Source organism: Propithecus coquereli, unplaced genomic scaffold (assembly GCF_000956105.1).
Source record: "Propithecus coquereli isolate 6110/MARCELLA unplaced genomic scaffold, Pcoq_1.0 Scaffold83, whole genome shotgun sequence".
NCBI lineage: Eukaryota > Metazoa > Chordata > Mammalia > Primates > Indriidae > Propithecus > Propithecus coquereli.
In genome coordinates, this window is record NW_012154507.1 from 5,320,844 (window position 1) to 5,341,690 (window position 20,847).

At 36.7% G+C, this 20,847-nt stretch overlaps 2 protein-coding genes across 2 annotated transcripts in view; both read right to left on the bottom strand.

The window, feature by feature from the left end:
• The window catches only part of STYX (serine/threonine/tyrosine interacting protein), a 32,671-nt gene extending 21,618 nt beyond the window's left edge, over positions 1-11,053 (bottom strand). The window contains exon 1 of the mRNA XM_012663743.1: positions 10,683-11,053. Within this exon, the coding sequence (XP_012519197.1) occupies positions 10,683-10,739 (57 nt within the window). The 5' untranslated portion in view covers positions 10,740-11,053. The remainder of the gene's footprint in view (positions 1-10,682) is intronic.
• Positions 11,054-12,892: 1,839 nt separating this feature from the next.
• Positions 12,893-20,847, bottom strand: part of PSMC6 (proteasome (prosome, macropain) 26S subunit, ATPase, 6) — a 32,130-nt gene continuing 24,175 nt past the window's right edge. Inside the window, exons 10-14 of the mRNA XM_012663744.1 lie at positions 20,501-20,583; positions 20,296-20,419; positions 19,863-19,934; positions 16,334-16,405; positions 12,893-13,407 (exon numbers count right to left, since the gene is read on the bottom strand). Of these exons, the coding sequence (XP_012519198.1) occupies positions 13,289-13,407; positions 16,334-16,405; positions 19,863-19,934; positions 20,296-20,419; positions 20,501-20,583 (470 nt within the window). The 3' untranslated portion in view covers positions 12,893-13,288. The remainder of the gene's footprint in view (positions 13,408-16,333; positions 16,406-19,862; positions 19,935-20,295; positions 20,420-20,500; positions 20,584-20,847) is intronic.

A 20,847-nucleotide genomic window follows, 5' to 3' on the forward strand; every position in this document is an offset into this window, starting at 1 on the left:
TTTTTTTAGTTCTTTTTAATAAGAGAAATAGAAAACATTTTTAATCTTGAAAACGAGATTCTAGTACTCAGCAATGTAGCAGAAGTAGACTATAAATGCATATGTGAACAAAAGAGTGAAAAAAATCCCCAGATAAACAAACCCCCCTCACCCAAGAGAAAATACCCAGCAATTAAACAAAGGATGTCCTGAGAGGGTCTGCTAATCTTTCATGACCCTAAATTTCTTTCTGTTATTTTATAATTGAAGTATTAAAAAGGAGGTGGTAAACTGCCTAACTGCAAATATAGAGCTCAACAAATTTTTACGAATGTATACACCTACATAATCACCACCCATATCAAGATTTCTATCATCCCAAAAAGTTCCCTTATGCCTCTCCTCAGTCAATACCCCATTCTTCAGAGGGGACCACTGACTTCTATCACTACAGATTAGTCTTGCCTATTCTTGAATATCATATAGATGGAATCATGCAGCAGTACTATCTTACGTCTGGCTTCTTTTACGCAACTTAATGTCTGTGAGATTCATTCATGTTGTTGTTTGTCAGCAGTTTGTTCCTTTTTATTGCTGTTCAGTATACCATTGCATGAATATTGCACAATTTACTAATCCTCCCATTGCCAGAGACTTAAGTAGCTTCCAGTTTTAGGAAATTATGAATTTAGGTACTATGAAAATTCTTTTACATGCTCTTTGGTGGATATATGGATTCATTTCTCTGAACCACAGGTATTAAATGAAATTTATGGAATGCCATTGTTTTGGATTGAGCTCCTGCACTAGGCCCAACAGACCAGATATATAAAACCAAGATGCAGTCACTCGTGCTTAGTGTCACGTAATCAAACAGAACTTTGAAATGGGCCAATTTTCCAAAAAACAAAAGATTCACAGGAACCAATCAGAAGGGGGCCCAGTTAACCTGAACTGGCACAATAAGTCTTTCCTGTTTAACCCTATAAGGAAAGTAACTTTGAAATGACCAATCTACTTTTTGTTCCCTGTTTCTGCTTTCTTTAGCCATTTTCTGTGTAAAGTCAATCTCCTCTGCTCAGCTCATCAAAGTGCCTTTTCTAAATCTTTAGATGAGATGCTGTCCAACTCATGAATCACTTTTAAAAGCCAGTTTGATCTTCAAGCTAAATATGTTGTAATTTTGTCTTGACACAGGTTAGGCCTATGTCTGGCTTTACTGGACACTGCCAAGTTTTCCAAAACCATTTTACACTCCCACCAGCAAAGTATGGGGGTTCTAGTTGTTCCACATCCTCACCATGGCCTTATTTTAAATGGTAATATACTTGAAAGACGTAAGGTAAAGCCTAGGATCTACTCAAAGCAGGAAATCAGATCAAGACCAAAAAGCTGGGACCCCAAAAGGCAACATCCTCAGTAAAAGATGAACTAGAGAAGGAAACAAACAAACACACAAACAAACCAACCCATCACATCCCATAGAAGTCAGTAGTTTTGCTTTTCTTAGTTTTGGCTCTGAGTAGAAGGTGGCAATAGTGGTGGAGTGGGGTCTTCCTAACCACAATATGGCATCCACTCAAGTTTGGGGTTAGAATGCAATTACTTTTGTGAGGCCAAGTGAGAATTTAATGTCAAGTGGTCCTGGGTAGGTAGTGTTCCTGGATGCTTGGGAGAAGCAAATGCAACTCTCTCTGGAAAAATACACCCTAAACCCAGACCAGAAATAATTCACACAAATAAAGTCCAATGAGCTCACAATCAAAAATTGATTTTAAAAAAGAAAGGAAATGAGCCACCACAGGAAGAAGCAACTGAATCACACAAAGACTGCAGATATTATAAGTAATAATAAAAAGTACAAATCAGTTGAATAAATGAGAGTATCAAAGTATAACCAAGGACTAAGAAACTGATTTTTGAGTGCCAAATAGAATATGTAGAAATGAAAATTATAACTGAAATAAAAATCAGCAGATAAGTTAAACAGAAAATAGGACATAGGTAAAGAATTTATGAACTAGAAAAATGGAACTGAAGAAATTATCTAAATTGTGAGTTAGAAAATATGAGCAGTTAATAGACACAAAAGATAGAATAACATCTACAGAATCTAAGTTCCAGAAGAAGAAAGAGAAAATAAGGAAGATATAATTTTACAAAAGATACAAGAATTTTCCAAAACTGGTTAAAGATTTCAGAAGCCTCAGATTCTGGAAGCCCAATAAATCCCAAGCAGGATAAGAGAAAGAAATACACAGGTAATCAGTGAAACTGTAACACAAAAAGAATTTCTTTTTCCAGACAAAAAGTAAATAGAACAATAGAAAAGAATAGAGTCCAGAAGAACTATACGCATGCAGTCAATTTTTGTGAAACTCACTAAGATAATTCAATGGAGAAAGAAAAGGTTTTTCAACATTGGTCCTAGAACAACTGGACAGAGGTTTAGAAAGTAAGATGAATCTTGATCCTGATCCCACATACAAGTTCTATATGGTCACACACCTTCATGAATATATGAACATAAATACAAAAATGATAAAACAACCAGGAGAAACCGTAGGAGAATTATCTTTGCAATCTTAAGAAAAACAAAGACTTCTTAGCAAGGGCCCAAAAGACTTAACCAAAAAAGACTTAACTAAGTATAAAGGGGGAAAAAAAAAACCTGCTCAATGACAGACACTACTAAGAAAATGAAAAAGCAAACCAGAATGGAAGAAAACATTTGTAAGACACACAACCAACAAAAGACTTGTACCCAAAATACATAAATAATCCCTTTAAATCAATAATGACAAAAGACCCAATTTTTAAAAAATAGGCAAAAAATTGAGCAGACATCCTCTTACCATAGAAGATATATAAACAGTCAATTAGCACATGAAAAGGTATTCAACATCATTAGTCATCAGGGAAATGCAAATTAAAACCACAACAAAATACCACTGCACACCCATTAGAATGGTTAAAGACTGACAACACCAAATGTTGGTGATGACGTGGAGCAACTGGGATTCTCACATACTGCTAGTGAAATATAAAATGAAATATTAAACATACACCTACCCTATTATCTAGCAATTCCACTCCTAGGCTTTACCAAAAATAAATGTAAATAAATATCCACAAAAAGACTTGTACATGAGTATTTACAGCAGCTTTATTCATCATAACCTTAAATAACTCAAATGTCTATCCATGGTATACTCATAAAATGGAATAGTATTCAGCAAAAGTATGAGCTACTGATAAACACAGCAACATGGATGAATTTCCCTGACATTATGCTCAGTGAACGAAGCCATAAACAAGAGTCCACTTGCATGATTCCTTTTATATTAAGTTCAAAAACGGGAAAACTAATCTCTGTTGATAGAAATCAGATTATTGGTTACCTATTGTGGAATGGAATAGGGAATGCCTGGAAATGGGTATGAGATAACTTAATATGTTGATAGAAATGATCTTGTATTTTGATAGGGGTGGTAGTTATTACATTAGTGTAAACTCATCAAAACTCATTGAATTGCACACTTAATATCTATGGATCACACTCTACATAAATTTTACCTCTGTTAAAAAAAGAGAGAGCATACAGACAAAAGACAGATTACATACAAAGGAAAGAATCAGACTGACCCTAACTTCTCGATTGCAAGAATGGAAGCCAGAAGACAGGAATAATTGAAAGTGGCAAGATAAAATGACTGCTAATTAAGAATATATGCTCAAAAAAATTATCTTTCAAAAACAAGAGTGAAATAAAAGACAATTCCACACAAAAACAGAGTTTACTACCAACAGAAGTTCCTTCTCAAAGATGTTCTTTCAAGAAAATGTACTATCATTGTCTATTTTACATTTCTATTTTAGGCACAGAGAACTCAAGTAACTTTATTTCAAGTCCAGGTAGTCTGAATCCAGAGATCATCCTCTTAACTAATACACTATACAGCCTTTCAATGTAAGAATGAACTTTATGGCAAACGTTACATAAAATAATAATGATTAATTTACAGGTATTAACAGAATAGAAATAAAGCATATAATTTACAAGTCAGCAGAAATGAAAATGTAATAAAATTAAATGTTTACTTGCTTCTTTAACTTACTAATATGTTATGGTAATCTTTTTATTTAGAAAAGCTTTTTAAGAACTTAGGCCAAAGACCCTGTCTTTTTAGTCATGGTACCCCTAACATAGAGCATAGTGCCTTACACAGAACAGGCACACAACAGATGTGCATTTCAGTGATCCATGGCTAGATTCTACGGATTTTTTTTTTCTTTTCTTAAGATTCTCCAGGAGTATTAGCAGTCAGTTGTTTTTTTTTTTTTTTTTTTTTTTTCAGCATTTTATGGGGGTACAGATGTTTAACTTACTAATATGTTATGGTAATCTTTTTATTTAGAAAAGCTTTTTAAGAACTTAGGCCAAAGACCCTGTCTTTTCAGTCATGGTACCCCTAACATAGAGCATAGTGCCTTACACAGAACAGGCACACAACAGATGGGCATTTCAGTGATCCATGGCTAGATTCTACGGATTTTTTTTTTTCTTTTCTTAAGATTCTCCAGGAGTATTAGCAGTCAGTTGTTTTTTTTTTTTTTTTTTTTTGAAGCAACTTGTCAGAGCTGTGGGAAAGAAAAGCAATGAAAGAAATGTGCACTTCTTAGTTTACCTAAAGTGAAATCACTAAATTGTACATGATGAAAGAAGAAAAAAAAAAAAAGAAGAGGGCAACACATATAGAGGAATGGTGTACATATATTTTGGGGAATACTTGCATAGAGTAGGGAAGACTTTACCCACTGAGGATTCAATAACTGAGACTATGAAATAAACGGATTAACAGGAGAAAAGGTATACAAATTTATTATGTGCATGGGGGTATCACAGGAAAGAAAAAGTGAATACCCAAAAAACCAGTGAGATTTATGATCTTATATACCCTCTTCATAGGAGACAGGGGAGGGAGTATGTAGGGAGAGTAAATGATTCTGGAAAAGATGAATGGGTCTTTAGAAGAATAGATGATAGTATGTGACAAAGTTTGGGTACAGTGTCCACCTATACTCTCCTCTCCTGTGATAAAAGTTAACCTTTCCTGGTAGATGAAATTCCCTGGGAGGAAACTGACTTCCTTTTGGAGGATCTGTCTTTAGGCAGATAAGGGGAGTTCGGAGAAAGCTTCTCCCTGCATTTGCTGTTTTTCAAGTGTCTTCAGCTCAAAGTAATCAACATACCAAGGTGTCATATTTTGGGGTGGCATTTCCAGAACTCCTTCACTTGGCAGTATGTCAGAAGGCACTCAAAGCCACAGGAGAGACATGTTTTTTGTTGAAAATGTCAATTTTACCAAAAGATTTTTTTGGGGGGAAAAAGTATTTTCACTGGCTATTAACTTAAATAATTTGTATATTAAAACAAACATGAACATATGGGATAGAATGCAAAATTTATCTGAATTTTTAAGCAAAAGGCTTCAAAGATATTTTGAGTTTCCTGTAAGGCTGTATACAATAGAACATGAAAGACGGTCTTGGGGTATGAGTGTGTATGTGGAAGATTTAATTGATCCTTTGAAACTCAGAAAGCTTTCTCACAGAAAATTTCATTTGGAACTATTCCTGGTGCTATCATCAGATCCTGACTTATACTCCATCCTCTTTGTTGCTCTAACCCTGATTACTACTTACATGCCCTTAAACCTGCCCTGTCCATGAATCCTGCTAACGCTTGGATCAAGATTTTATGTCATTCATGCTCACAGTCTTGCTCTCCCAGATATCCATCTGTCTGAACATTTGTCTAATAACCAAGTCTTACCTGTATCACACTCATTCTTAATCTCACTCAGCCTGCTCATGCTACTCTTAAACTCCATCACTTTAGAGACTGCAGTATTAATGGGGGAATCCCCATATAATCACCAATGATATATTATAAATAAGTTAACTATTGTAGCTAATTAGTAGAATTAATTTCCCAAACTTTACTTATTAGCCAAGCCGCTCAACCATATTTACCAAACCAAAGCAAGCCACATAAGACAAAATCAACATGAGCTGGAAGGTACCACATATTAAAACATCCTTCAGAATCTCTCCTTCTTTCTTATAAAATGCAAAGTTACATGATCTATAAAATTGCATCTGGATTAAAAAAAATGTTACAAAAATGTTCAAAGACCCTAAAATAAATGCATCAATGAAGGACATACTGTAACCACTAGATAAAATAAAAACTTAATTCTTATCATCAGACGGATCAGGTGGATTGAAACAGGAACTTTTAGAAATACAGTGGTGCCCAATTATGCATGGGAGATACATTCCAAGATGCTCAGGGACCTCTGGAACCTTGGATAGTACTCAATCCTATATATACAACACTAAGATAGAATACAAACTTTATATAGGCAGGGGGTTGAGGGGAGAATTATGAGAATACTATACCTGAGCTGAAACAATTCACAAAATAGAAAAATTAGTATTAGAGTTTCTCTAAATAAGTCTTTTTCCTTTAGTTCCCATACCTAGCTCAACCTTTGCTTAAACCAAAGGAGGAAAGGAGATTTTTTTCACTCAAATAAAAAGAGAGGGCTAGGAGGTCAGGGGAATGGAGAAGCAGAAGCACATTCAAGTAAGACACTTCTAAATTATTGACTTTTAAACCTGGCTGTGCTTTAGAATTGTCTGCTTCCATTCAACATCAGGCTCCATTCAGACAAACTAAAACAGAATTGGCACCAGTAAAGCCCAGGTATGGGTATTTTTTAAAAGCTCCTTGGGTGATTCTACTCTACAGTCAGGCTTAAAAACCACCATTCTAAATAAAGGATCTAGGAGAAGGATCCTCAGACAGAGATATTAAGTCATTCTTATCTTTAATTCTGTACTGTGAGAATCAAAAGAAAAAGGAAAATGGAAAGGGTAACATTTAAGTTGCTAAACTGCAATTGAAATAAATTACACTTCGCTTTCTATCAGAAGAGAAGATAACACATTAATTTTTGAATTATAAAATCAATACCCCTAGCTATACAACTAATCTGCTTAAAAACTGATACTATAAGTTGTTCTTTTTTATTTCCTCACAACTAAAATACTACTGTTACCTTGCCCCAAGTAAAACCAATCAAGATTCTCTCACTACTTGAACAAACATTTGTTAAGTTTATGGTATATCCCAGACACTATGTTAAATAAAAGAAACAGTGGCAAATAAGACAGGAACTAATTGGTGACTAAGCTCCTTATGAAAAGTTCAGCCTACAATGGAAAATAAACAATGATCAAAAATTGTAAGTATGATAACCATTATAAAGGTAGGTATAAAAGTACCAAGTGCTACAGTACCTGGTGAACTGAACTAGTCTGGAGGACAAGGAGAGGAGCAGGAAGAGTTGGCAAAATCAGGGAAAGCTTCTCTGAAGAAATTTTGCCTAAAGTGAGATCTAACCCAAGAGTAAGTCATTAATTAGGTGAGTGCAAGGGGAGTGCTGGCACCATGGCTGGGGAAAAAAGCAAATGCAAAGGCCCTGAGGCAGGGGGGAAATTAAAGCATTCCAGGAACTGAGGGAAGATGAATATGGATAGGATTTACAGAGAAATGAGCAAGGGGAAGAGTAGCTCACAATGAAGTTAGAGGTAGACAGATGCCAGATCACACAGGACCTTAGAGATGATGTTAAGGGTTTGAACATCATCCTGACAACAATGGGAAATCATGGAAAACTTTTAAGCAAAGGAGTGACAATCTTTTTGCAAACTGACTGATTTGCACTAAATTTTTGTTAGCACTCTCCTATATAAAGAATACCCTGACAAGTATTTCAAGAAACTTGGAAGTAATATTCTTACAGAGGTGATAGAATCATCAAGCTATCACAGCCTGGTCATATTAATCATTAAAAGCATTCACTAAAATCTACTTGAATTTCATTTTTACTAAAGCAAGATTTGGACTATAATTTGTCTTTCCATGTAGCATTTCCTGTGTGGAAGAAACAATGCTGGTCGGTCACCCTAACTACATTAAGACCATTTGACACTGTATATATCTCGCTGGAAATTAGAAAATTAACATTCTGTTTTATTAGTCAGTTTATTATGAGTCACTATATTCACTTTATTTATGTGGTCCCTATTTAGAATTTTATCTGCCCAGAAAGCACCCTCTATCTGTGGAAATGCTCCCATGGTTTTAGTGGGAGGGCTATCAATGATAAACTTCATCTCTCTAGCGAAGGAATTAGGGATATGACCTAGACTGGGCCCCTCACTGTATTCACTGCTTCCTGGCTATAGTGACTGATCCAAAGTGTGGTCACATGACCTAAATTGGGCCAATCCCCTAGATCTGAAACACTGCAGCTAGGAGAGGGGTGCTTTTATTCCTTGGTAAACAAGCTCTACAAGGGTGTGACCCAGAGCAGCTGATGGCCAAGCTCCACATCTTGGAGAAGCCAGAGACAAAGCAAAGACCCTGAGAGAAAGTAGAGACAAGTACTTACAAGAGGCAGTTCTGATGCATTATAATACCTGAATCTAGTCAAGTCCTTGAGACTAGCTGCACCACTACTTTTCTGAATTTACTTACTTCTTTTTTTTTCTTGCTTAAGCTAGTCTGAGCTGGTTTTGTTACAGGTAACCAAAAGAGACCAAACATCCAATGCTACGAAATACGGAATGAATTGCTTTTCAGGAGACAATACTTGCATCACTATCAATTAGGCTTTAAGCATTACTTCTGTCCCTGTGATATAATGTGAAACATATATATGTTTTTTGTCCCCAGTTTCTGTCACAGTCCTCTAAAATTCTTGGAATTTCCTGAGTAATAGGAATGTCTTTTGTTATTTATATAAGCCACTTATGAGCATAAATGAGTTTATACTAATGAAGGGTGGGGCCAGTCACCAAGAAGACCATGTGATTAGAGGGTTGGAACTTTCAACCTGATGCACCACTGACCTCTGTAGAAAGCAGGGTGAGATGGGAGGGGCTGGAGATTAAGCGCAGAAACTCTTCAGCAAGACTTGATGAACTTCTGGATTGCTGACCTCCTAGAGTGCCAGAATGGTGGCATGCCCCTTCCTCCACACCCTATTCATCTCTTCCTTCTGTTCATCTGAATCTTCTGTAATATCCTTTATAATAAACCGGTAAATGTATTTCCCTGAGTCCTGTGGGCCATCCTAGCAAATTAACTGAACCTAAGGAAGGGCTAGTGGGAACAGTGATTTACAGCCAGTGGGTCAGAAGTATAGGTGACAAGCTACTACTTGTGACTGGCATCCGAAGTGAGGAGCAGTTCTGTGGGACTGAACCATGAACCTGTGGTATCTGACTCTAACTTAAGGTAGGTAAGTGTCAGGACTGACTTGAACTGAATTATAGGACACCCAGCTGGTGTCTGCTAGAGAATTGCTTGGTATGTGGGGGAAAAACCCACACACATCTGGTACCGTAGAGAAACAGAATGTACTTTCAACAGTTCCACAAGGAAAAGATGACAGCTATACTTCCAGCAAGGATTTATAATTTTTGCAAGGATAAGACATACAAAATTATATACACAATAAAAGATTAAATGCAAAGTCTGAAAAAAATTTAAACTAGAACTTTTAAGATTAGGCCAGAAAAGAACTGAGGTGTATTAAAAAGAAAAATGAATTAGGCATCAGGAGGCCAAGGTCCTCCTGTGTTTTGTGCTATTGTGTTACCTCTGCATACAACTTATTCTAAGGTACAATTTCTTCACCTGGAATGTGGGAATGCTCTACATTATTTCTAAGGTTGCTTGTGGTGCTGACATTAATGAATCACTTTGAGGATATAAAAGCATACCCCACTTCATTCACATTATTGTATGTTAAAGTGTAAACTCATTTTAGCTTGCTTTCTTGATCCTCCTAAAGCATAGCTGAGTATCCTTGTCCTGTTATTAATTTAGCCTCCAGAAAACTCTAATTTAGTGGTCTGCAATACCATAAACTATTTTAAACTAGCTATACGTGAAAAAAAAAAAAATCCCAATAGAAACGATACGCAGAGAAATAAGGTGGAGTAAAAGAGGCCCGAATTAGAAATCAGGAGACCAAAGTATAAAGAATTTTACTCTCAATACTAAGTTTCCTTCAAAGGGCAAAATTTCTGATTAAAGTTTTCAGATTCAAATGAGCTAGCTTTGAGCCATTTTATTCTCCTGGTCATAGCTTTGCCTAAAAACAAACAAAAAACTCTGGGAAACTTTTCGAAGGTGCACTTCCAAGCACACTTCAGGCCCGGGGTCTATTCCACATGTGGGGCCACGAGTTCCGCAAGTGAATTGTTGACACCAAAGATATTCCTCAAACTGAGATTAAAAACAACTTTACCCTCATATTGCTTTGGCAATAAAAGGGGAACTTTACTCCAAGTCAGTCGTAGATGCCGAGACTAGGGGTTAAGGGATTTGCTTTTTCTCATCTCATCAAATTTCTGTATACCAGCCCCTGCCCCTCCGCCTGGGTCTCGAGAGGAAGAGGAACTCAGAGTCAGAGCCCACCGCTCTGCCCCAGAGGTCCCGGGACGCCCTCAGGAGGCAGGGCTCCTATGCAGCTGGAGGCTGCGACGGTTAGGGCCTGGGTCGCCCCTCGGCCGGAGCCACAAGGGGAGGCCTGTGCGTGGCAGTCATGGGACAGACTCACCTCAGCGTCTTCTTTGCACTGTGGAAGAGAAGGGAACTCCAGCTTCACGTCCTCCATGGTCCCGGCCCGCAGGCTGGTGGGTGGGGTGGGATGGTGCTATCCCGCCGGCTCGACCCTCGAGCTGCCAGTGGCGGCGAAAGGAAGGAGGGCCGGTGGAGCAGAGGGTTGACAAACGGGCGGCCCGAGCTTACAACTAACACACGCAGACTAGAGGGTCCCAGCGACCCCAGAGGCGGCGACGGCGACAGCGGGGAAGAGGAGGGTTGGGAGTCTTACACCCGGCCGCCATGCCGCTGCCGTCTCCTCCCCCTGAGTCTCCGCGCCCCCCAGGCGGCCCAGGATCCGGCACAAGCACGAGCCCTACAACCGTCTCCCCTCCTTCCACCCGCCCCCTTCACCCACGCCGCCCCAGCCAATCCCAGCCCACGCTCGCCTTCGGCCCGCCCTCCGCCGCCGCCAGGTGTCAGTGCGCCGCCGCCCTGCTCCGCCCCTTCACGAGAGCGCAGACGCGGGGGGCGGGGCCTCGGAGGCGCCTCGACCGGAGCTCCCCCAGAGAGGAGGAGGCGGGGTTGCGCTAGGAGTGAACGAGGGAGGGGCCTGGGAAAGGCAGTTCTGCGCTTTCCAGACAGGACGTAGATCCCTTCTTTAGTCAGAGAACAATCGGGCAAAACACCCTACCCACCAGAAACTGGCATCCGAAGGGAAAGCTATAGTTTCTCCCCTCTCAGAATTCGACGCCATCTGTGGTGAGGTTATAACCAAAGGAGTAATAAATGAAGAGTTCTGTTTAAAATCACGTTGTGCTACACAGAAAATAAACAGTTCAATACTTCAAAAATTCTTAAAGATATTTTAAGAATACTCGGGAATATGACAACTAAGTTTAGATTAACTAGAAAATCCCAAGAAAACGGCAAATTTAAAAAGGTCATCAGATGGGAAACTGATACCTCACTCTCAGTAAATTGTAGCCGATACTCTTAAGGTTTCTCCCGTTAATTCTTAGTTTACTAATATTTCAATATATGAAACTATGTGGCTTTCAATGTCTTTTAAAGGGAGTTAATACTACATTGTTAATAAAAGTTAGGAATATACTCTCTGGGCCTAGAAAGAAACTATTATCCTTTTTGTTTTTTAAACAGATGAGGAAACTCTAGCTTAGAAATGGAAGAACCCACACTAAAAAGATTTGTACACCAAACTGATTTTTTAAAGTACTGCCAGCATAAGAGTAAAAGGCAAGATAGTCACTCATTAACTGCAAATTACAATGGATAAAAGTGAAAGGATCACATATTTGATTTAGACCTACCCCTACATTCTTTTTTCTATTGTCATATTACACAACGCACTGCCCACACATAGAACTGTTTTAATAATGAGTATCAGATGGCCAACTTAAGTGCTTCATTTTCTCTATCACTATTTTGTTTTTCACCTTTTAAAATTACAAAAAAGCACATATTACTCTAGTAAGTTTTTAATTTGAAGAATGATTGTGTAATTAACCAGTTCATATATTTTTGGTTCTTTAGGTTTATGAAACTGAAGTTGAGTGTCTTTTAACAGTGCCTTCAATAAGATAATCTCAATTGATGCCCAATGATGATTCCTTTACATAATTTGTTAAAGCTCTTACTGCCACATGACATGAGAAAGAATTGTGTATAGGTAATAGAAATTTTGTTTTGAACATTTCTGACATCAGCATCCCCTATATCATACACTGTTAGCCAGGTACTTATAGAGTTCGTGGATGAGCTTGGGAAATAATAAATCTCCTGAAATTATAGTATATGCAAAATTGTGTTGTGACAATTTTTCCTGGAAGAGGGTCTAGACCTCGACATTCTCCAAAGGGACCTATTATCTCACATAAATCAAGAAAACACAGTCACATTTGTGAGCAAATATTAATCTAGAAAAAGTTATGGATATGCATGTATTTTTTCAATTAGCTATCAAATCATGTAATAACAGTTAAGAATATAAAAGTAGTTTCTGGAAGGTAGAATATATATAGACCTACCTTACAGATCCATGTTATGTATAACAGGATGATTTTATGAACACCAGTGTGTGTACTATTTCAAAATAAAATTCAAAAATCTATAATCTAAATACAACTTCATCTGGGTCATCAATAGTTTACTTAGTGAAGAACCTAGAGGACCATAGTAAATGTGCTCTTAGAAAAGACAAGAATATATGTAGGAGAACTGAATCAAACAGATTTTATTCAACTTTTTAGGATGAGGAAAACAAATAATATAAAATAAGTCATAAGAAATGCTCCCTTATACTACCATCTCAAACTATTTTCAATGTTTTACAAAATGCTCACACAGCGAATACGAAAAGCTTCAACACACTCTTCTTTTGTAACTTCTGCTGCAATAAATGCAACATTAACACACATATAAATTTCTTCTCTACCAATCTTAAGAGTTGAATTACTGAATTAATAATTGTTATGATGTTACTCATACATATTTTTATTCATACACTTTTAATGAGATCAATGCCAATACATACATTATTTTAACTTTATTTTTACAGTAAGCCAATGTCTGTCATGCAGCCATCAAAAACCTTACAGTAAATTACACAGGTTTGTAGTCCAATTTAGATTCTAGTTTCTTAGAATCAGCCACTTTTCTGACTGCTTTCATGAAGTCTTCCTGTACTACAAAATCATGATCAGCACGAATTGCAAACATACCTATGGAGAATAAAACAACATGCTTGCTAAATATCACATGTGAATGATATGTTTATTATAAGAAAACAAAATAACATAATTCTATGGAGTAAATGTGAAGAAGCCAAGATTTACTTCTGAGCCAATAGTTCTAATTTGTTAAAAACCACTATCTTTGTTCAATTAATTCCCATAGCTATGATGATTATTTTCACGTGAGACAATTATCTGAATATTTTAAATATGGCTTGAACAGTCCTTATATCTAATGGTCACTCTTAATAAAAACAAAAATCAAAAACCAAAAGAAATGAAAACTATCAATAACCCATACACATTTTAAGTGAGTAGTTTTTTAACACGATAGGCAGCGATTCCCTGGAGAAAGGAAGCACGTTTATGGGAAAAAACGAAGACCTCCAGTAAGTTTGAAAGCTGTTCTTTGTTAATAATCAAAGGCTTAGAGAATAGGAAATTATAGAAAGACAACAGTGGACTTTAGCAAAAATCAGAGCCATTATTCATGTATTAAAATGTACCTCATTTATGTATGAATTAATATTTTTATGAGATTCATGTTCAAGTATCACAACTCAATTTTTTCTTTAAAATTTTTGACAAGTTACTTGTCAAATACTATTTGACAAAGGGATAAAAGTTGTAGTTTTTTTCTTTTTAACATTAGTTATGTCATGGATATAGGTCCCAGATTTTGAGACAATCCTAATTCATGGTAAATGAAAGCTGGAAAGGTATCACTACCTATAATACTAATATTACACAAATCCTAATACTTCCATTGAGGATCTGCTTGTATTGAATCTTCACTTACATAAAATGGGGGAGTTGGAATAAAAGATTTCAAGGGTTACTTCCTATACTTCCTTTCTAGATTTCTATATAAGGAAACCTTCTATGTTGTCCCAGAAGTCAGGTGAATGGAAACGGCTGATTTTTTTTTTTTTTTTTTTTTGAGACAGAGTGTCACTCTTTTTGTGGCATCAGCCTAGTTCACAGCAACCTCAAACTCCTGGGCTCAAGCAACCCTTCTGCCTCAACCTCCCGAGTAGCTGGGACTACAGGCACGCGCCACCATGCCTGGCTAATTTTTTCTATATATTTTTAGTTGTCCGATTAATTTCTTTCTACTTTTAGGAGAGACGGGGGTCTCACTCTTGCTCAGGCTGGTCTCGAACTCCTGAGCTCAAACAATCCGCCCGCCTTGGTCCCCCAGAGTGCTAGGATTACAGGCGTAAGCCACCGCGCCGGCCAGAAATGGCTGATTTTTTAACAATGAAGTTTCAAAACTTGTTTAGAAAGCTACAGCTAAAGTAGGTAAATTATTTTTGTAAACCTTGTGTGTGTGACTATTTCCAAATCACTGTTTAGTGAAGGTGTAAATCTGCAAAAAGATGCACTCTAATCCAAAAAGGAAGACAATGTCAGTACCTGAATGGAAAGAGCAACCACAGTTGAATCAAGAGTATTTTAACGTATAGAAAGATGTTAACAAAAAAGGGTTGAAGTCTAATAAAAAGAAAACCAAACAAGAATTTCAGTATGTCTCCAGATGTGAATGTCCCACCCAGTTAAAAAACTAAAATTTTAATCCACACAGAAGTTATAGCTCTTTATTGAAAATAAGATAAATTTTTTTAAATATGTGGGGAAAAAAGTATATCACAATTTGATATCATCAGCCTTTAAGATCAGAGCACTGCTTTTGTTTGGATTCCAATTTCACGAAAGCAATCTTCTCATAATAATTTGGTCTGGTTTTGATTTTGGAAAGAGAATGACATAAATTACTTCAAGCTACATGGTAAGTTTATGTCTTAATAGTTTTGTTTATCAATAAGCCTTTGTGAGCATGATTTACCCTGATTTGTACTGACAGAGTCTCTAGATGTGCAGATCTTTTTGACATAGACACTGAGTCACAGTGTACCCATGAAGAGACTCCTATTGAGAGGCCACGCCTAAGCGGCCTCTTTAAATACTATTGAATTTACAGGAAATGTTAGAATAAGGCTAAACATGATATGAAAAGAGGAAATCACTTACTTGTAATACTTAAAAAAAAAATCTACAACCTATGAAGTCAGTAACTATAAAAACTACCATAAAAATTTATTTTTTTGATTTTAAGATTCTGTATGGAATAAAAAAACTAAACTCTAGGTAGGGTATTAAAGCTACTTGGTACCAGAAATAAAAACAGTATCACACAATTTTTACACACAATGCAGATGTGAAAAAAAAATTAGTATCACACAGCAAAAAAAGAAAAAATTAGTATCACACAATCCACAGAAAGAATTGTATTTAAAAACTACTACGTTTTACACAAACTGCATGATCACATAATTCATTTGAAATCAATTTTTCAAAGTTTATTGCTCACAGACTAGTATCAGAAAACATACACTTTCCATTTGCAGCAGACACCTTTGGTGCTGGCCCATTCTGATTCCAGCCACAGGTAAGGTAGACAGTTCTGTATAGACTCGGACTTACTTCAGGGGGCCAGTGTTCTATCACATGCTTGTCTATCTACATTCTGCCCTAAAGTATCCAGAACTGCAAAGGAGTTAACACGACCAAGGGCAAATTTCATCCAATGGGAGATGAGTGCTGGTAAATAAATGTTCCAGTCTCCCATCTTTCAGCTGGGTAATCCTGGAAGGCACTCTGTACATTTCTCTGAGGTCTCTTCAAAATCTAACCCCTCTTGCCTACAGCAGCTACCTCAATGGTACACCCTTGTATCAGCTTTCCCTCTTTCCATCTCTCTTGTCCTGTATGCTCCTGCTTCCTGCAATCAATTCTCCAAAAAACAGCATACAACCAAATCCTTGCAAGGCCCAAGCTCTGCTTTTAGACAAAAAGAGTTTAAGCAAATTTAAAAAATTAAAATCAATAATAAAACTGTACTTTAAACCCTTACCTGCTTCAGTACAAACATTTCTCAGGTCTGCTCCATTAAAGCCATCAGAAAGCTTCACAATTGCTTCATAATCTGTTTAGAAAAAATAAATAAATACTGGAAATTAGTAAAAAAATTAGACCTTCTCTTGCTTTATGCCCACATGGAAAATTTAAACTGAAGAGCTTGCTTTGAATTTGATCCACTAGGCATCACCTCTATTAACATTCCACAATATTAAAAAGCCAAAACTAAGACTTCTGTTGAGTAAACCAGCACCAAGCAGAAAGAGACACACCTCTGAAACTTTAAAATCAGAAAATATCGTCAAGATCTTTAAGCATCTTAACCTGTTTTTACCTAGCAAAACAGCTATGCACATGTGAACTTCAGGTACCTGTCAAGCTATGACTCTTATTAAAACTATAACAAAATCTTTAATTTCAATAAACCTATAACATTCAAAACCAATTATAACAATGGATTTTGTTTTAATACTATAAGCCAAATATAAAATATACCAAAAATGTAATCAGAAATAATTTTATCACATGGAATTTTGAAATGCTACAGCAGGCATTGGCTAGCTTTTCTGGTTTCTGTGCAAGCTTCAAGTGGTGAAGTATCTATCTATCATCAGATCTATGAAAACAGCAATAGACAAGCGATCTCTCTACCCACCCACATGACAGACACGAATTGAAGAGCTGCAGGTTTAGGGTAGTAATCGTGGATTAGATACAGAATAGGAAGAGAAATAAGAGAGCATAGGCTACTACAATGTGAATAACTCTGATGATACGCTCTTTGTCAGGCAATATAGGGTATGTCAATCACTATTTGAAATCATATTCATTAATTAGCTTTTACTCGGGTTAAAGTTCATTGTAAGCTTCCTGAGAACAACAATTCCCAAGGCTAGCACAGTATCTGGCACCTAGCAAGAACTCATATTTGTGGAAGAAAACTATAAAGTAACATCCTTTGTTCAGTTTAGTCTTTCCAGTTCCAACCTCTCTGATAAGAGCAATGAGACAGTGAGAGATGATAATCAACTTTTTTTTTTTTGAGATAGAGTCTCACTCTGTTGCTTGGGCTAGAGTGCCATGGTGTCAGCCTACCTCACAGCAACTTCAAACTCCTGGGCTCAAGCTATCCTCCTGCCTCAGCCTCCCAAGTAGCTGGGACTACAGGTGTGAGCCACCACACCCAGCTAATTTTTTCTATTTTTAGTAGAGATGGGGGTCTCACTCCTGCTCAGGGCTCAGCTGGTCTGGAACTCCTGAGCTCAAGTGATCCTCCTGCCTTGGCCGCCCAGAGTGCTAGGATTATAGGCATGAGCCACTTTGCCACGCCAATAATCAACTATTTGTAATTATCTTGAACCATTAACTTCTAAAGGGTTTTTAAAGCTGCCTGGCAATTATACTGGATTATCCTAGTCCAGAGGTCAGCAAACCTTTTATGTAAAAAGCCAGATGGTAAATATTTTATGCTTTGCAGGCCATATGGTCTCAGTCAAAACTACTCAACTCTGCTGTTGTGGTGGGAAAGTGGCCATAGACAATACATAAATGAATGGGCATGGTTGGGTTACAACAAGTTTTGTTTACAAAAACAGAAGGTAGGTAGAATTTGGCTCACAATCCATGGTTTGCTGGCCTGTACCCTAGGTCCAGTCTCTCCATTTCCACAGATAACTGTTTTATACCTTCTCCTCTGTCCTCGTTTCTCTAACAATATTTTGCTATCTTCACTCTGAGCCTACATTCAATTTTACTGAGAAAACAGAAGCATTCAAAAGAACACTTACACAAGTTCCTACACTATCTGAGAAGTTGTCATCATCAGCATCTATATATTCTGTCTTTCCTCCATTCTCATAAATGAAACTAGAGAGCTAATTCTTCTTTAGGGAAAGGGCATTATCAATTTCTCTCTTTCCTACATCATTCTCAGCAGGATAAAAAAAAAAAATGTGCTGTAAATTATTTCTTGAAGAAAACTCTGCCAAATCCTCTTGTCTCTATTTCCTTTACATTTATTTCTTCTCTGTACCTTCTGCAGAACTCCTTAAAAAAAATGTCTAAACTCAATGCCTCTCCTCCCAATCTCTCTGAAACACATGTGAAATAGGCTTTTAGCCCCGTCACTACAAAGAAATTACTTTTGGCAAGGTTACCAATGACCTCCACAGAGTTAAATCCAAAAGTCTACTCTTGGAACTCTTTATCTAACCTATTGATAGTATTTGACATGGAAGTCCCTCCTGAAGAAACTTTCTTCATTTATCTTCCAGGACATAGTCAACTCCTGGTTTTACCCCTACCTCTGTGACCGTAACTTCAGACTCCTTTGATATTTCCTCATCTCGGCTTCTCAATGTTTGAATTACTTATTTTTTTTTTTAAGTTTTTGGCACTGTATTTATTGAATATTTAAATTAATAATTTCCAACTGATTTTGAGCAAAGTATAACCAAAATTTGGAGGATTTGTTACAAAAAAATTCGGTATGTTCGAATTATCTAAGTTCAGTCTTTGACTCTCTTTTCTTGTCTATCCACATTTACCCACTTGGAAATCTCATCTAATTTCAAGACTTTAAAAACCATTTTTATGCTGATATTTTCCACATTTATATCTCCCAACATAGACTGTCCCAATGGACTACAGATACATATTGAATTACCAATCAACATCTTTACATGGTTATTTAATTGGTATCTCCGATTTAATATATCCAAAACCAAATTCCTTATTCTCCCCTTAAAATCTAACCTTTCTAGTTGTCTCAATTTTTTTTTTTTTTTTTTTTTTGACACAGAGTCTCGCTCTGTTCCCCGGGCTAGAGTGCCGGGGCGTCAGCCTAGCTCACAGCAACCTCAAACTCCTGGGCTCAAGCAATCCTTCTGCCTCAGCCTCCCGAGTAACTGGGACTACAGGCATGCACCACCATGCCCGGCTAATTTTTTCTATATATTTTTGGTTGTCTGATTAATTTCTTTCTAATTTTAGTAGAGACGGGGTCTCGCTCTTGCTCAGGCTGGTCTCGAACTCCTGAGCTCAAACAATCCACCCACCTCGGCCTCCCAGAGTGCTAGGATTACAGGCGTGAGCCACCACGCCCGGCCAAAAGAGTGATTTTCGAACAGCATCATAGGTAATTTTATTCATTTATTGTCAAAAGTCTTAATATGTCTGCTACTCGTAAAATGTCTTAATAAAACAAAAGATCACATTCATAATATAAGAAGTTCAATATACAATTTAAATATCAATTTAAATATCTGAATGGCTGATTTTCTCAAAAAAACACACGGAATAGTATAGACGTACACCAAATGGAATTTTGTACATACCCTTATTTTCTAGCAGCCATTTTCTTATTAGAAATGATTGTGGTATAGAAACATGTTCATTCCTGTCAATATTCTCAAATTTCACATTTAATGCTTCACTTAAAATGCTGTACATATTTTGACCTTCAAATATGCAATGTTCAGTTCTTCATTTAATAAACAGTGATTTCTTCATAAAACCCCCTTTACCAAATATTACCTCCATTAAAGTTCTCTGAATCTCTCTGTCAGCTGAAGTACCCTCAGAAAACCGACGACCACCTAAAAATAGATTTGGAAATTTACATGTATCACTCTTTTCCTCTATAACCACTATTTAAAAAAAAAAACAGAATGTAATAGTGTGTGTGGTTAAAAATACTAAGATGAAAATAGTAGAAATTATACTGACAAAATTAGAACTGATTTTGGTGTAACGCTTCTCATTTTGTTAATGTCAAAGCTTATTTATTTAAAATTGACTAAATTTTCTAAGAATCCTTTAAAAATAACATCCAATTCATTGTGCTATCTACCTTACACATGTCACAATTACAGTTTAAGATAGAAGAAAAATTCTTCTAGATTTTTAAAAAATTTCCTAACACTTTCAAGAACAAATTTTAAAATGTGTTATTCTTACCAATAGCATCTATTTCATCCATAAAAATGATGCACGGCTGATGGTCCCTGGCATAATTAAACATTTCTCTGATCAAACGAGCACTTTCACCAATGTACTTGTCTACAATAGAACTAGATACAACCTGAGAAAAAAAGTTAAAGTAAATATAACACAATTCAAATAAAATTTAATTTCAACAAGCATAAAAGACTCATTCCTTTACCTTTAAGAAATTACAGTCCAGCTGGCTAGCAACAGCTCGTGCCAAGAGTGTTTTTCCTGTACCTAGGAATGACAAAAGAAGTCCTAATTAGATGGAAAGTAAAACAAAATTTCAAAAGCCTTTTAAGAATATAATTCTTTGGCTAGTAAATTTTCCAACATGAAAGCTAAATCCTAAATACTATTTTCTCTTTTTGTTGGTAAGCCAGTCAAGTTTAGCAGTGGGGGGTTGTATACCAACTTTAGTGACACTAATGTTAATAAGGCCAAATGACCTACTACCACTGGACCAGCCCTACACAGAATTTTCATTTAAAATTCCAAAGCACTTCTACTCTCAATATTAAA